General features: G+C 40.0%; 1 protein-coding gene across 1 annotated transcript; it reads left to right on the forward strand.

Annotated features, from left to right (window-relative positions):
* Nucleotides 1-391: 391 nt before the first annotated feature.
* On the forward strand, nt 392-12470 carry LOC131948585 (uncharacterized). The gene is made up of 3 exons (XM_059310179.1): nt 392-951; nt 7160-7319; nt 11575-12470. Exons 1-3 carry the CDS (start codon nt 502-504, stop codon nt 12237-12239), a joined length of 1275 nt encoding a protein of 424 aa, XP_059166162.1. The 5' UTR covers nt 392-501; the 3' UTR covers nt 12240-12470.
* The last annotated feature ends 4868 nt before the right edge of the window (nt 12471-17338 follow it).

Here is a 17338-nt window from a genome sequence, read left to right on the forward strand (position 1 = left end):
GCCCGTGGGTGTGGGGCTATTAGGATACGTTCAACCACCGAGGGAGGTAACCTGAACAATGAAGTCCGATAACTCCGTCCGCCCTGGACGTGACTAGAATCTGGTACCTGGGTCTTTCACGTGAGTGGCATGCACGTGCATGCGGTGAGTCGTTCAGTCTGCGGTCAACTGGATTTTACATCAGTCACGTGAGAGTCAGGGTGGGCAGATCTTCTGGCTACAAAACACGGAAATGGAATCTTCACAAGAGAAACCGATCTACGAAAATGTGCAGCCCACTTGTGCTTAAAAACAGCCTGTCTGTGTTAAAACAGCCTGCCTGTGTTTATTTCTGTATCGGATAATATAGCTTTGACAAAATCATTACACACATTTTCTATGATGGAATTCTATATATCGATAAGATAATAAAATTAATGGAATATAATTTTCTGCATTTGTGGATAATCATCCATCACATGTCTTGAGGCGTGTGATTCTAGAACGCATCCGGCATCAAGGATGATACCGCACAACATGACGGACTACTTCGACAGGATGATTCTCCCTCTACACCTGCAGGAGTTCAACGTCTCCTCCTTTGAGGACGCTTCCAGCGACATACTAAACATGGGCCACGTCCGTCCGGTCAGCCAAATGGACAACGCCACCCAGCTCTTCCTGGCAAACGGTACCAGAACCAGAGCGCCGAAATATTTCAACCCATCTGAGAGGATGGTGTCGATGACGCTGCCGATGGTGATGAAGCTGAGCTACTATACCTGCCCTGCCATCATGGCCATAGGTGTCCTGTCGAACGTCTTGTCCTACCTGGTGTTCACACGGACACGGTTACGTAAGATTCCGTCGGTGCCGTATCTAGCAGCCATGTCTGTCGTGGACAGTGGGGCCTTGGTGACCGAGTTCATTCAGATGGGATTAGTGCAACACGGGCTGAACCTCATCACGTGGGTGAGTAAGGATTAGGTTTAAAGTGGATTATTGTGTTGGACGATTTGTTTTTTATGTAGTTGGTTATTCATTGCGTTAGGGTTGAGGATTAATTATAGTATGGTGTTGAATGTGGTTATGTGTCGGTACATAAGGTTAGGTTTAATGTGGATTGTATTGTTGGAAGTAAGGCCATGTATTGGTCAATTCATTGGGTTAGTGTTTAGGCTGGATCTTAGCATTGGAAGCATTTTTTGTGCGTGGTTAGTCTATTCATGCCACGGAGTGTTTGGCTGGGGTTTGTTCATGAACTGATAATTTTGTTGAAAGTTATGAGCTCTCGCATGTTTGGTGCGATTTGTTGTTATTGTGTATGTTTGAATGTTACTCTGCATCAGATCACATGTTAATGTTCTTGTCTGATCAATGTTCGGTTCGTTGGATCGTTGAACGATTAGTTATTTACCGTGTTTCTAAGTTCCGGTTATTGTTTCTCTCAAAAAATAGTCTAAATAAAGTAGTTTTGTTATGTGGTTGACATGGGCGTTGGGTCATGCAATGATGGACGGTCATGTCTTTTGTTTGTCTCTGGCCTCAACCAAACAGACTTTCACGCTATTTTATAGGTAATTTAGGAATAAGGCGAAAAAACAATGTCAACGGATTTTTCAAACAGCCCTCCAACAGATGGACTTGGTTTAATTGCATCATTTCCTCTCATTACTTAAAAACTGAATTTTCCATTTGCAATTAATCGCCACTATTTATTTAGTAAGATTTTAAGAAAAGCGCCTTTTCTAACTTTACGTTCATTTGGTAGGGGAAGATGTCATATGTTTCAGTGACCTCGGCGTAGTGAGTGAGGTATCCATTAGAGCTGAGTGGACTCAGGGACGTCCAACAGACTCGAGACTTTCAGCAGTCGAACGCTGTACCATTCGACCCCGCCGTCCCGCACTTAATATGCGAGTTTGTATAATATTTTAGTGCAAGAGTACTCGAAAGGTGTCGGTGTGGTCGGGTCGGTAAAGCTCATGGCTTCTAAACCGAGAAATCCCGAGCGCGAACCTCCCGGGCAGATGAGGTACGATACCTGGGGACAGCAACCCATCAAGGAGAGACAACTCTAAAGTCAAACAACTTCTGCCTTGTAGTTTATTCTTGGATAGACAAAGACTGCGGAAGCAAATCCAAAAAGAAAAGCAGGCTGAAATGAGAGTCAGTGGACTATATGGCTCATAACAGGGTGACACCTAATACTTATGCCTATGAAATCTCAAATTTATAATTCAGAAAGAAGAAGAGGATTCGAGTTTTTCTAGACCACTTTTGTATTAAAATGAGTTTTTCGGCCACGGTCGATATCGCTACTTCCCTTTTTCCTATCACCTATATCAACACCTTGTTCTCAGACCTTACAAAACGTACCTCTATGCTAAGGTGGGCAGGGTTTAACCAAACAAAAAACCCACTCTCAAGTAGTTACATCTGATCAATACACCACACTGACAGCTGGTTATCTGCCCCTGCTGGTGTGAAGGAAGAACAAAAAGAATAAAGTTATCTCCCCCTCTTGAACTAAGGTTCTTAAAACTGTCACCGCCCATTCGTCACGTGGGTTCCTGTGCACTGATCCGGTTACCATGGAAACGAGTCTAGGACGAGTCTGGCTGCGACCCAACGTGACGTACATTACAACGGTATCCAAGAAGTTCTAAAAATAAAAATAAACATCCTTGAATTGTTATGAGAAGTCCTACATCGGCAGTAAGAAGAGTTTTTCTAGGAGCTCTGAAAATTCCACTATCATAATAGAAAAATCTGAGGATGACGGGAAAATATTAGATTATAGGAATAACGCCAAAATGTGTGGATACACTTTTTGATGATAGAACCAGAGATATCACGGTGGAATAAGGAGGTTATCACAGTCTTTCAAGACCAGTGGACTCATTGACATTTTTGTAAAAACTGTTTCTTGATCATCGGCATTTTTAGATCACAACTTTTTCTTTATACAATATATCACTTGAAGAGCCCATGTATCACCAGTGTTCATGTGTCACCTATATTGCCAGTATTTCTTCATTATGACAGTCCCATAATCACCACTTACTCGGGATCACCCTGGTTCATATATCACCAGCGTCAATGCATCGCCATAGGCCCGTATATCACCTTTGTTTATTTATCACCAGTGCCCCGAGTCACCAGTGCCCTGTGTCACTGGTACCCCTGTACTACCAGTGACCCTGTGTCACCAGTGACCCTGTGTCACCAGTGTCATATGCCACCAGTACCCTATCTCCCCAATAACTATGCATTACCAGGACCCTAACACCCATGAAAAAACATGAGTGTGATTCTCTCAGCTATTAATTACATTTGAATACAAATAAAACATTAAGGTTTACCGTCAAAGCTCTGTAGAAACTATTTTTTTTCGAGATCGGTTTGTTTTTACAACAGGCAACAATCCTTTTAGTTTTATTTAGGCCATTTAAAAAAAAAGTCACCCTTTTAAAAAATCACAAAATAAAAGTTAACTAGGTTGTGAAAAAATGACAAGTTTGCTTTTTTTTTTTTTTAAATGTAACTAGCCCAATAAGAGAAAAATCTAGAAATAGCAACCATCACTATAGACACGTCAAGTAGCGCCCCCTGTGTCGATGTATGTCTCCTGCAATACTTTACTGTCGGGGCCATTCAACCCGAGATCCATCTTCTATTTTTAGAGCGCCTAGGTTTCCTGACGCGCATGCGCTGTTTTTGTAGACGCTGATTGGCTACTGCTTGCAGCTCGTGTTGCATCAAGTGTTACATAATTGATCACTCATAATGCGAGGGGGTCACATTGCTGGATTGGATTGTACGAAATGTGGTCTGGCTTGAGACTACCCTCATCCATTTATTTTTTAATGATGAATTTTTCATTCGGTTATTTTTCGAGTTTCCAATTTTCACGTAACCTACAATTTTCAGATTTTACAAAAATAATTTTTTGGGAATACGAGTTTTCAGTGACGACTGAATAGTATCCTACTTTTTTTTCTACACTAATCGATATTAGTTAAGAAATATTACTTGTGTTTTCTTTTGCGACTCTTATTAAATTTTCAGTTACGACATAGTAGAAGTAATAAAGATATGTTACATAACGTGTTTAAAAATTCTGATAGAATATGCGATCTCACTTATGATAGAATCCATGTTACATTTTAACACAAAATACGAGGAATAAATAACAATCTGAACTATCCTTGCGAAGTGGGAAACGCATTTTAACCAGGAGTCTTCCACGTTAAGAGAAAAAACGGAAGGGGATAACTGTTTAATCCAACTTGTTCATTAACTTAAACCTTAAATGAGACATAAGATCGTCATAACGCTTTAACTAGATCACAAGCCTAACTGTGCCGCTAACGTTAACCTCAGAGTCAGTCCAACTTGTTCATTAACTTAAACCTTACCTAAAACATACTATCGTCATAACGCTTTAACTAGATCACAAACCTAACTGTGCCACTAACGTTAACCTCAGATTGAATCCAACTTCTTCATTAACTTAAACCTTAACTGAGACATAATATCGTCATAACGCTTTAACAAGATCACAAACCTAACTATACAGCTAACTTAAAACTCAGATTCAGTCGAACGTGTTAGAAGAACTCGATCTTCTGGTTCGTTTAAGCTGGAAGTACCAATTGAACTTGTGCTCGAGTAATTTGTGAAGGAACAGGTGGGACCGCTTTGTGTTTAAGTTCGTTGGGTTAGAGAAGTTACGCACTGTCTGGTGAAATGTGGTATACTGTAAAAGAAAATATAGTTTAGCCCTACATTAGAGGAAGCATCTCTTTAAAAAAAAAATAAATCTCAGGAAATTGATAAAATAATCTCTCTCTTATGGCCGTGGATGAGTTGATGAAAGGGTAAAATAATCTGAAAAATCGAAAACTGAAAAAACTTTTTTTTTAAAAGATGGAATAGCACTGTACACTTCTTGTTCCACCACCGCCCCTCCCTCACGTACCCACTGACAAATGTATGCATTGCTTTCCGGCGCGACGACCTTGATATAAATCAAATTATCTTTTGTGAAATCTTTGAAAGATTCCAATATTTCGCCCGCGTGGAAGTAATATTCAGGCAATTTTATCGAAAAATCGGCCGTTATCTTTTAGGTTGTGTTTTTTTATTTGTTTTTTTTTTCAGTGTCAGCCTAGTAGAGATCGCTTAATCTAGACACCCAGATCCACACTTAACCTGACTTGCTAGCAACGTCAGTACAATCTAAAATACCGTATATTTTATTCCAAGCATTCACTACAGCACTAGTGGCCGTATAGTGTCCATATTTCACCAGTCTCCCTGTATCACCAGTGTCCCTATATCACCAGTGTCCCTATATCACCAGTGTCCCTATATCACCAGTGTCCCTATATCACCAGTGTCCCTATGTCACCAGTGCCCTATATCACCAATGTCCCTATATCACCAATCTCCCTACGCACCAGTGTCACCAGTGTCCCTGTATCACCAGTGTCCCTATATCACCAGTGTCCCTGTATCACCAGTGTCCCTGTATCACCAGTGTCCCTATATCACCAGTGTCCCTGTATCACCAGTGTCCCCATTTACACAACCCTATGAAATAGTACGGTCGATAAGGCAGTTGAAGTAGAGTTCTCATCAGATATTGATCAGATACTTTCCGACTAGCAATCTCACCGCTCATACAGAATCTGAAATATGTCGCAACGTATGTGAAAAGATCTGTCATAAAACATAACTCGTGTCATAAATCATCGTAACTTGTTCTATATCATGGTTCACACCATGTCATGTAGTATCTGTCGTAACTTGTCATACGTTACGTCACATGTTACGTCATATGTCATCAAAATCACCGATCGACACAACCAAACGTGAGCACAAAAAACCCTGATGGGGTTAGTGGGATTACATCATACACTGACTGACCTTGACCTACGTGCTCAACCTCTGGTTAATCCCATAATGGCGGATGGACTTAGTAGAGGATATTCCCGATATTTCCTGACCCTAGTTCTTATAAAAACGCTCCTAGCATATGGGGGTCACAGAATCTGTTGTATGTGTTGACGTAACTACTGAATGACAGGTTACGAATGATTTATTAACGTGACTAAATCAGTCAGAATTGTACCACTACGTGACTAAATCTCCCCACTTCTTGGAAGTCAGGAGTGTATTCTATCGCGTGACTAAATCTCCCCATCCCTCCTCAGTCAGGAGTGTGTTAGTATGTGACTAAACCTCCCCATCTCTTCCCAATCAGGAGTGACCCATCACGTGACTAAACACCTCCCCATCTCTCCCCAGTCAGGAGTGTCCCATCACGTGACTAAACACCTCCCCATCTCTCCCCAGTCAGGAGTGTCCCATCACGTGACTAAACCTCCCCATTTCTCCCAGTCAGGAGTGTCCCATCACGTGACTAAACCTCCCCATTTCTCCCAGTCAGGAGTGTCCCATTACGTGATAAATCTCCCCATATATCCACAGTCAGGAGTGTCCCACCACCTGATTAAACCTCCCCATTTCTCCCAGTCAGGAGTGTCCCATTACGTGACTAAATCTCCCCATCTCTCCCCAGTCAGGAGTGTCCCATCACGTGACTAAACCTCCCCATCCCTCCCAGTCAAGAATGACCCATCACGTGACTAAACCTCCCCATCCCTCCCCAGTCAGGAGTGACCCATCATGTGACTAAACCTCCCCATCTCTCCCCAGTCAGGAGTGTCCCATCACGTGACTAAACCTCCCCATTTCTCCCAGTCAGGAGTGTCCCATCACGTGACTAAACCTCCCCATTTCTCCCAGTCAGGAGTGTCCCATCACGTGACTAAACCTCCCCATTTCTCCCAGTCAGGAGTGTCCCATTACGTGATAAATCTCCCCATATATCCACAGTCAGGAGTGTCCCACCACCTGATTAAACCTCCCCATTTCTCCCAGTCAGGAGTGTCCCATTACGTGACTAAATCTCCCCATCTCTCCCCAGTCAGGAGTGTCCCATCACGTGACTAAACCTCCCCATCCCTCCCAGTCAAGAATGACCCATCACGTGACTAAACCTCCCCATCCCTCCCCAGTCAGGAGTGACCCATCATGTGACTAAACCTCCCCATCTCTCCCCAGTCATGAGTGTCCCATCACGTGACTAAACCTCCCCATCTCTCCCCAGTCAGGAGTGTGTCAGTACGTGACCTACTTCAACTTTGTCTTCATCTTCCTGTGTATCTGGTACCCCGTGGCGTTGTGTGTAGAGAAGCTCATCAGCGTCTACTGCCCGCTCAAGAAAGCTGCACTCTGCACACCCTTCAGGGCCAAGGTCGTGGTCATTGGTGAGTAACCCGCACTGTTTTTCATGTTAATTAACTTTGGCGAGTCAGAAAACTCATAATTATTTCATTGATTAATATTGTTAATTACCAGAGGTTTTACTTATTTTGTTGATTAAAATTGTTATTTAACAGACTACTTACTTATTTCATTAATTGACATTGTTAATTACCAAGGGTTTTACTTTTTATTAATTAACATTCTCGAATCAGAAAAGCGTTGGTCGCTAAAATATCTAAAAAAAACATTTATTTTTCTAAGTGTATTTAAAAGCTTAAATTATTTGTTCGTAAGCGCTTCGTTTAAATTTCGGTGCGATTGTACCGAAACCATCATCATCCATCTAAAGCACTGAAAGCTTTCAGCTTGTATATTGGACAACCCACCTCACATGCACACAGACAAACACACACATCAAAGACTTAACTTGAGCATCATTAAACATCCACCACCGACACACACACACACACACATCAAAGACTTAATTTGAGCATCATTAAACATCCACCACCGACACCCACACACACATCAAAGACTTAATTTGAGCATCATTAAACATCCACCACCGACACACACACACACACACACACACACACCAACAGACGTACACACCTATATCGGCTCTCTCCTTAATAGCACATCAATTCTAACCAACCAGTTTTAGACCAGCACTATAACGTAACACCATGGGCTAAACCCCAGTTTTCAGATAAATTGCTGGTTTAACGTTAAATCCCCACCAAACATAAAAAAAAACAGGCTTGTGTAAGTTTAAACCCCATTAACAGATTGCTAACAGCTCTGTGGATAGTGGGGTATCCAGTGGCTGAGTGCAAGATATGCTAATCTAATACTTCCGGTGTGTTGCATCCTGGGCCTGTTGTTTGCATTGTCATAGTTTGGACAGCTAGAGTCTGTAGAACTGTCATAGTTTGGAACTAAGAGCACTTTGCGAACTGGCCAATGTGCTTGGCCAATGTTCGATGAGCTTTATTTGTACAGTGTATTTCTGACATTGACCTGATGCCCTGGCCAATGTCTGATGAAGGTGAAGGTGTGATTGTATTTTAATTATTTTGGCTGCTTTTTCATCATTGTGAGTAATGTATTCCTCGGCTTATGTTTGGTTAGCATTCTATTTGAAAGACGACATGAACAGAAGGCCGACATGGTAAAAGAGCCGATATGTATTTAAGGCCGACAGGGTTTAGGTGCGATCTGCCCTGCAAGTTTGTCGATAGTTACAGAGGAAGATCATGAGAACATCGACTGCGGACAGGGGGATTCTATAAATGCAACAACTTCCTGAGTTAACAAACCTGTTTCCTTGGCGGAGCACCATCCGTGACGTGACAATAGCAATGCCAACAGATTCCGTGTAATGTGTTGCAAACAGAATGTAGTGCAGCCCGTTCTTGTGGCAACGATTTCCATGCAGTTTACGGAATAAGTAATGAAGCAGATGTAAGTTACGGAGTGAACATCACTTGCAGACGACGATAGAATAAACTAGAAACTGAACGTGAGGTCAGCAGCTCATGTTAGTTTGTAAACTCAACATGCTAAGATATTATCTAAATCACATGCAAAATTCCAATAAGCGGAGGTCGGAGATAATGTACGTATCCGTCTACTAGATGCCTAGTGTTCTCATGTCACTATTCCAGAAGTGAGCATCCCATTCTGCACGAATAACTGCTCACGTTGGCGGCAGTGTGCACGGAAGACAAATCTTTACGACCATCCCTTCCTTATAATCCCAGACAGGCGGTCAAGGCTACGCTGACTGCAACAATCGCACAACCAGGCGACAACAAGCTGCAGCAAGTGTAAAAACAACAAGCTATTGTGTTATTCAAAATGTTATTAAAGTTCGTCTTGTTGTAAACAGTTATCATATAGACTAATCTTTAGAACTCTTTAGTGAATGTTTGTGTCGTTTACTTTAGTAACTTTTATCTGCCATCTGCTAGTTATTTTGTTCAGTGTTTGGTGAACATGATGTTAAAGATCGAAGTCTAGATAAATGGGCGGATATAGTGGTGTGATAGCTGCCACACTTCGAACATTCGGGTTCGACTACTTTTTTTATTTTTTTATTTTTTATTTTTATTTTTATTTTATTTTTATTCGGGTTCGACTATACAGGGGTCGGCAACCTGCGGCTCGGGAGCCGCATGCGGCTCTTTTGATATCAAAATGCGGCTCTCCAGCTCCTTGCACAAATACTAATAATCTTAATCAAAAAATAAAATATTTGAAATAAAAAATTGTTAGTGGCTCTTTAAAACCAGGGAAATTTTGAAAATTGTAACTTTTGGCTCTTCCTCTTCAAAAGGTTGCCGACCCCTGGACTTTAACGACTATACGATTTTCCCTTGAATTAGGGAGCCAAAATTTTATTATTCATTGACTGACATATATACCGATTTAAAAATTGGACTAGATTAAATAGAAAGATCTAGTTTTATAAAGCTGTTATTTTAGGATTTAAATTCTACAGTTATTTTAAATTATTTTATGAACTGGAAAATAATTGAAATTTAAATACTAGCATGATTTATGTTATGTCATTATCTTCATAATCGTCAGCATACAATACTTTCCGGCTTTTTTTTTTTATAAATGATTGTTTTTGAATTCTAGATTTTCTTTTAAAGATATCGAGTTACCGCCCTTATTTAAGTATTTATTTCTATAATTGTAATTATAAATGATAATTATAAATATTTACTTTTTCCCACTAACTCTTCCTTCTTAAAAAAATATAATTTAATTCTTAAATATTAGTATAAATATATGGTATATGCTCAAATCCTATTTGACTCTCTCAAAAACTCGGATTTTTACTTATTATTTATGTGTCTTATTTTTTCAATTGCGCCATTGCGTTTGTTCGTACACCGAGACTGTGTGTAAACTGTGGCAGATGATTTTTAAATCCCAGATAGTATATGGCATGTACTAGTGGGCTTATCAACGTTGATACGATGTTTCAGCTGGTAGGAGATGATGTTTTGCAGATTTGCAAGTTAGCCTTCACTGCGGTGCTATTACGACAAAAAAAAATCACATCAACTGTTTCTATTTATACATTGCCTCCGTTTAAATTGGTTAAATAATGAGCCCAGTAGCTATACCAATTGTCTTACAATTGATCAATATATAATGTTGGTGGGTCGAGTTTCTTTTCTTTCTTCCTGTGTGGCCCGGCGCCCGGGGACAAACTTTCAATTTGGCGCCCCTAGGGTCGGCGCCCGGGGACAAACTTTCAATTTGGCGCCCCTAGGGTCGGCGCCCGGGGACAAACTTTCAATTTGGCGCCCCTAGGGTCGGCGCCCGGGGACAAACTTTCAATTTGGCGCCCGGCGACATGTGTACCCCCCCCCCCCCCCCATCGCTACGCCTCTGGGTTGACCCTATGGGAGCAAAGGGCTGCAGCCACACCTCTCCACCGGACTCAGTTTTGAGCGGCTCTCTTTAAATGCGCCCACTTTAGCCGGCAGCCCTTGGCTCTCTTTAAATGCGCCCACTTTAGCCGGCAGCCCTTGGCTCTCTTTAAATGCGCGCACTTTAGCCGGCAGCCCTTGCCTCTACTTCTAATGTTCTACTCCAGGATTGCCTTGGCCTGGCTACTTTCGTTTTCCCCTGGAGATTCCAACATTAGGTCCAAAAGTGTTTTTCATTGTCTTTTGTTATACCTAGACTGTACAGCCATAAAGTAATGTTTCGCTCACCTAATGTGTCAAACTATTGTGAAGGTTACTCTATCTGACCTGAAGACCAATGAGGCAGATGGAATAAGTTAACATTTTCTCTGACTTTAAAATATAAATGAATACTTTATTCAGTTGAATACCCTTCTGCCGTAAGCCCCCGGTACCCATTAGAGCTGGGTGAACTCAAGGATATCATACAAGTCAGGGAATAAAACTTTTGATGTGTGCGCGCTAGTGGTTGACCACGCCGTACTTAAACAGTATTTCTCGTATTGAAAATATTGATTCGTATAAATCACATAAGACTTCTAATTAAAAATGTGTGATTATAATTGGTGATGTGTGATTTACGATTTGCGACTGATGATTTATGATTTACGGTTTGCGCTTGGGGATTTACTATTTATGATTTACTGTTGATGATTTACGATTTACCATCAATGATTGATGATTTACAATGTATCATCTATGATTTATGATTACGATTAACGATGTATGGATAATGATCTACGATTGATAATTTTTCCCCTCCCCCCAGGCATGGCGGTGATGACGGGGACCTGCTACTACTACGTCATCTACATGACGGGGCCCCTGCAGCTGGGGTCTATGATGTTCTGTCGCGAGTGGAAGGAGTTCCGCTTCGACTACGGCGTCCTGATGACGCTTGACTCCATCTTCGTCAGCATCCTGCCCAGCTTCATCCTCGTCCTCCTCGTCGTTCTCATCTGCTTTCGGGGCTGCGAGTACTACCGGATATCGTCCGCAGCGGAAGTCTCCAATCGGAACGGGTCTGCGCGGAGTTACTCTATCCGCGCGCCGATTCGCGTCACGAACGTCATTTTTCCCATTGTTTTTATCATACTTGTTCTTCGCTTGCCTCTCAGTTGTATGCGGATTTACGGGATGATGTCATCGAGTTTCGGGCACTTCGGCCTTAACCTCCAGCCCATATTTTTATACCTGAGCCGGTTCGAGTGGGCTATCAAGCTGTATATATATCTCGTCTTCTCGCCAAGCTTCCGTAGGAGGACGAGATCGTTTCTCTGCAATATCCGGTCAAAGTTCAAGGGCAGGTGCCAGCGGAACTCGTCAGACGACGATGACCTGGAGGGGACGCCTGCAGCGCCCCCCATCAACCTGGCGCAGACGCTAGAGAGGGGAGACAACCATCGGGCTTGCCTTATGTCTTCTGATGTGTGAATCACAGTCTTGGTTATTACAGTTACGCCCCTTGTTGTGAATTTGGCTATGGCTAAAAAAACTAAAAATTCATGATTGTTTTGCTGATATATACTTAAAATATTAGCGTAAGTGACAGATCTTCGGATTTTAAAAACCTTCGGAGAAAACAGATTACAAAGATAATGTTGGATTAAACAACAATGGTGTAAATTTTCAGAAATGGAAATTAAAAAAATAAACCAAGAGCAGTTCACGTGTGAATTGTTTCAAGGCAATGTTTTTAATGTGTTAAATGTATCGAAGCACATACTTAGTTTCAGAGGATAAATTGTGTTGAACATATGCCGAGTGGAATCTAATGTTTTAAGTGCTGAACTCCTTACAAAAGGTGTTATTTACCTTACAAAATGTAAGCATTACTTCAAGACTTTATCAGTGCCGTTAGACTGGTGCGTATTACTACACAACTATGTGCTGCATGACGCACATTGCTGAGACGTTAAGACCAACAAAATATATGCACATCCCTGTTTTAAATAAAACTTTGTTTCATGTGTAATTTGTTTGGATATTTTATCATCTGTCATGTTTGATCATTACTTCAGCATTGATAAGTAGCCAACAACCTTTTGGTGTAGCCAATGTAAATACTTTCTCACTTTAAGAATCATGCAACATTCTGAATGTATCTTGTTTTATCTTCTGTTATAGAACTATCCAGTTGTAGAACTCTCAGTTCAGGGCTAAATCTTCAAACAAACTCAGGGCCAGTGTTTCTTTCGGGAATTTTTTCTCCGGGGGGGGGGGGGTGAACTTGATTTTTTTTTGGGAGGGGGGGGGGGGGGCGTAATAAACTTTCCGGGAAAGAGGGCTGGGGAACGGACTGTGGTAAAAGTGTATATTTTCTAAAAAAATTAAGTTTGGTTCGGTGGACTTACACCCTCCAATATTTCAGGAGTTGTCTCTTAATTTGTTGACATCTCTCTCTTTCTTTGACTGGAAAATAGGCTCTGATTATTCAATTTTGCAAGTAAAACACAAATAACTTTTATTTTAATGTTTAAAGCACAATATGATTATTTATAGAAGTACAGGAATGGCGGAATGACCTAATACTTATTACATAACGAACATGGATATGTTTATATATATATATATATATATATATATATATATATATATATATATATATATATATATATATATATATATATAATAAGTGTGGTGCAGTAGACATTCAAGTTTAAAAGGTAAAATGCACATTATTCAGTATTTCAGATGCTTAACTCTATTAACAAAATTTGTTCCACTTCTCTGACTTTTTGATCGTGTGACCTTCTATTTAAGTGGGACTTTGTTTTCAGCCAAATAATGTTTCTTTTTTTTTATTTTGATCAAGATATCAAAGTAAATTTTTGACCCTGGATTCTTACAAAATTCCCTGATGTATCATAATACGTCGTAAAAATGTAACATGTTAGAAACAAAAATAAAAGTGGCTCGTCTCCCTTGAATGTCTGCCTGCATGACGTAAAAATAAATACAGGAAATGACGTCACATCCTGGAAGGAGAAAGGGGGCGTATTGATATACGCGAGATGCTAAAGTAAAGATTTTGTAAACAGCCTTGTTTTTTTTACTGAATGTGAGCTCAGAGACTAATGAATTTTGTTTTGTGAATCTGTGGCTGATTTAGATTGAGGAGTAGAACTTGATCATTTAATCAGACAAAGACAAACTGTGACCTTGGCATTATACATGTAGTATGTTCTTTTGTTATGATATTGCAAATTTGAAGAAAAAAAAATGAGAACATTAAACCATTTGATTAAATTGGTTTTATTGCAGTTACTTTTAGAAGACCCACATATGATTAATATATGCATCATATTTTAAATAGATGACTCTCATAGTCATAGATACGTTTTGTTCAAAGTTTATGACAAAGTTTAAAATTGTAAACTTTGATTTTTAAATCGTTCAACAAGTAAATTAATGAACTTTGACAAAGCCACTAATTCACCACTTTGTCTTCTTTAGCTTCAATAGACAGCTAATTAGCTAACGTCTGTGATTAAATTAATAAACACTTATGTCATTTCCAGATGCCTAGGCAGGCGGGAGTTGGTCAGGGAAGATTTCACATTTTTAACATACATATACATATATATATATATATATATATATATATATATATATATATATATATATATATATATATATATATATATATATAGTCATCACATTCTCATTTTACCGTTTTAAATGTGACGAAGACCTTTTGTCGATACGCTGACCATAATAAATTTACAGCTGGTTAATGTTAACTGATGTTTTAAAATATTGAACACTTCAGATGAGCTCATGTTGAAACGTCAGCTCTTTCTAGCTCTGAATACCCTTACTTGCAGGTGGGGGGGGGGGGGCTAGCAATTCAAACGATGACGTCGACATGTGTCTTGTCTATGTACTCGTTATGGGCTGATAGCGAAATGGATTTAAATAGTTGTGGGTTTAGAAACAAGATTTCAGTTGTCTTCTTTGTTTGTCCCAACCTCTCCAACCTTCCCCCCCCCCCCTCCCTCACCAGACGTAAGATGTCCTACACATAGAGAGTTTAACATTGCCCAGAGATTCCAAAAATAGCTTTAACATACTGTCAACAAAATAAACGAATACCCTGAAAAATGGCAACAGCATTTATTGTCAACGTTCAATGCCAAGCGACCTGTCAACGCTGCCCTAGCTAAATATTTACTGACGTCTGCATCCACGTCTGGTGGACATTTCGAAACACAAATGTCAAGGTTGAGTCTAATTGTAACACAACTCTCCGTACAAGTGAAAAACAATTCAACAAAATAGTTGCTATTACTGTAATACTCTGTCAAGTTGGGCCAATGATAGAGATTTTGCTTATAAAATATCAGATCGTTTTAACACTCGATCTACTCTTGAACAAAAAAAATTACTAATTAGCTTTTTGAAAGTTAGTATGAAAAGGATTATAATCCTGCTAATTGGCGTAATTGATACTGCAAAAATTAAAATGCAATTAAACAGTAGCATAATTTATGAGCTTAATTGTTTATTAAATCAAAACAAATTTAGAAAATTAAGTAGGACTATTGCGAAAAGTTTATTTGTTTTTCTTCTTTAAATGGAGAAGCATTGTAGTGGTTCTAGTGTAAAGCTGAATTGGTAAAGTTTTAGTTGAGTTAGTGTAAAGTCGGGTTTACATTATGCCGTGAAGTAAAATACATTATCTAGAACAATTTTACCTAATTAAAAAACAAAGCGAGAATGGCGTGGTCGGATGAAAGAGCCCACGACTGTTAACCCAAAAGTCTCGAGCTCGGATCCTGGTCCCGGGGCTCCAGGGCATCCCTGAGTCTACCCAGGTCTGATGGGTATCTAACTCACGTTAAGGAAAGTAAGGGGCTGTTCGTACTGCTGACCACATCCCCTCCCCCCGGATGCCGAAGTCATTGTAATAAATAAACTCTACTTCATCATGTATTGAGTAAGAACGGGAAAAGATGATGATGATGAAAAACAGAGGAAAAATTAGATCTACCAAACAATGAACGGAGTGAATAAATTCTCTATAGCAGTAGCTTTTCACGTCAATTTAAAAACATTTTATCAAGCTCTGAATAAAGTGTGTGAAAAAAAGACGATAAGTCGATCCTCTTAAGTCAATTTATCGAACACGTCTGTGAATAATCCTCTTACTTGTTTAGTAGTTTCAAACCAACATTTTAAAAAATAAACTTTAAACGGTTAAATTCGAAAACAGTGAATTTTTTATTTTCAAAAACACGCTAGGGCGACGCTCACGAAAGTGGAAGTAGTTAGCGGCCACTCAAAGCCCAGATTTCTCTTGATATTTTATCGAATCAAATAGGCCTACTTCTTAAAATGTGGTTTTATTATTTAAATGTCAATCCTACAGCGTGACAGAACGGCCAAGACAGTACCAGCTAAACATCTACACTAAGAACAGACATATATAAAATATATAAAATATATATTATTATTATATATTATTATATACAGACGTATATAAAATATCATAAAATGGCAGGTTGTTTAAAGTCGAAATAATTTTGCGATAACCTAATGGTTCCCAAAACAAATTAAAATTATAAAAAATACTTTTTGATGATGAAAAAAAAGGGGGCGGGTGTTATGAGGTAGACTCCCACCCACCCCGCCCTCAATGTGCTACCTAGATCCGTCTGTGGATAGCAAGCCTGTGTCTATTCAGATTAAGTTCAGATCTACGTCTGTATACATGGACAGCAAATGTATGACCCATCATGTTAGAGATTTGTTGTAGTTCAGTGGTAATTTGTTATCCATCTGGATTAGTTCATAAGTGGACTAGGTGAATGAGGCTAGGGTTCAGGTGTTGTTTTTCTGGAGAAGGTTGGCAGTGGTTTTAATGGTTGGGGTTCGGTAAAGTTCCTTTTCGAACCTGACGGTCCATGATGCAAGTGAATTAGAGTTCACCTGTGTAGGTGACCTCGGCATATAAAGGTATAATGTGGTCAGCACTATGCCCAGTCGCTTTTACTTAACCTAACATGAGTCAGGTACCCGTCAGAGCTGGGTGGACTCGAGGACGCTCTACGGACTTTAACCCATTAAAGAGTCAAAAGAAGTGAGACAATTTACTGAGACCATTTACTGAGACCATTTACTGAGACCATTTACTGAGACCATTTACTGAGACCATTTAGTGAGACCGTTTACTGAGACCATTTAGTGAGACCGTTTACTGAGACCATTTAGTGAGACCATTTACTGAGACCATTTACTGAGCCAATTTACTGAGACCATTTAGTGAGACCGTTTAGTGAGACCATTTTGTGAGACCATTTAGTGAGACCATTTAGTGCGACCGTTAAGTGAGACCATTTAGTGAGACCATTTAGTGAGACCATTTAGTGCGACCGTTAAGTGAGACTCCATTTGCTGGGGTTGATCAGATACCAATCGATGCGACGATGAACAAAAGACCATGTTGTTGACAGGCATTAGCGGCGTTTTCCGCACGGTTTCATCAGTTCAAAGCGGTGAGGCAGCCTTAATCCCAGCACGCCTTGTTGTAG

The sequence above is a fragment of the Physella acuta genome, unplaced genomic scaffold (genome assembly GCF_028476545.2).
Source record: "Physella acuta isolate Inbredline_101_S28 unplaced genomic scaffold, ASM2847654v3 ptg000650l, whole genome shotgun sequence".
Classification (NCBI taxonomy): Eukaryota; Metazoa; Mollusca; class Gastropoda; family Physidae; genus Physella; species Physella acuta.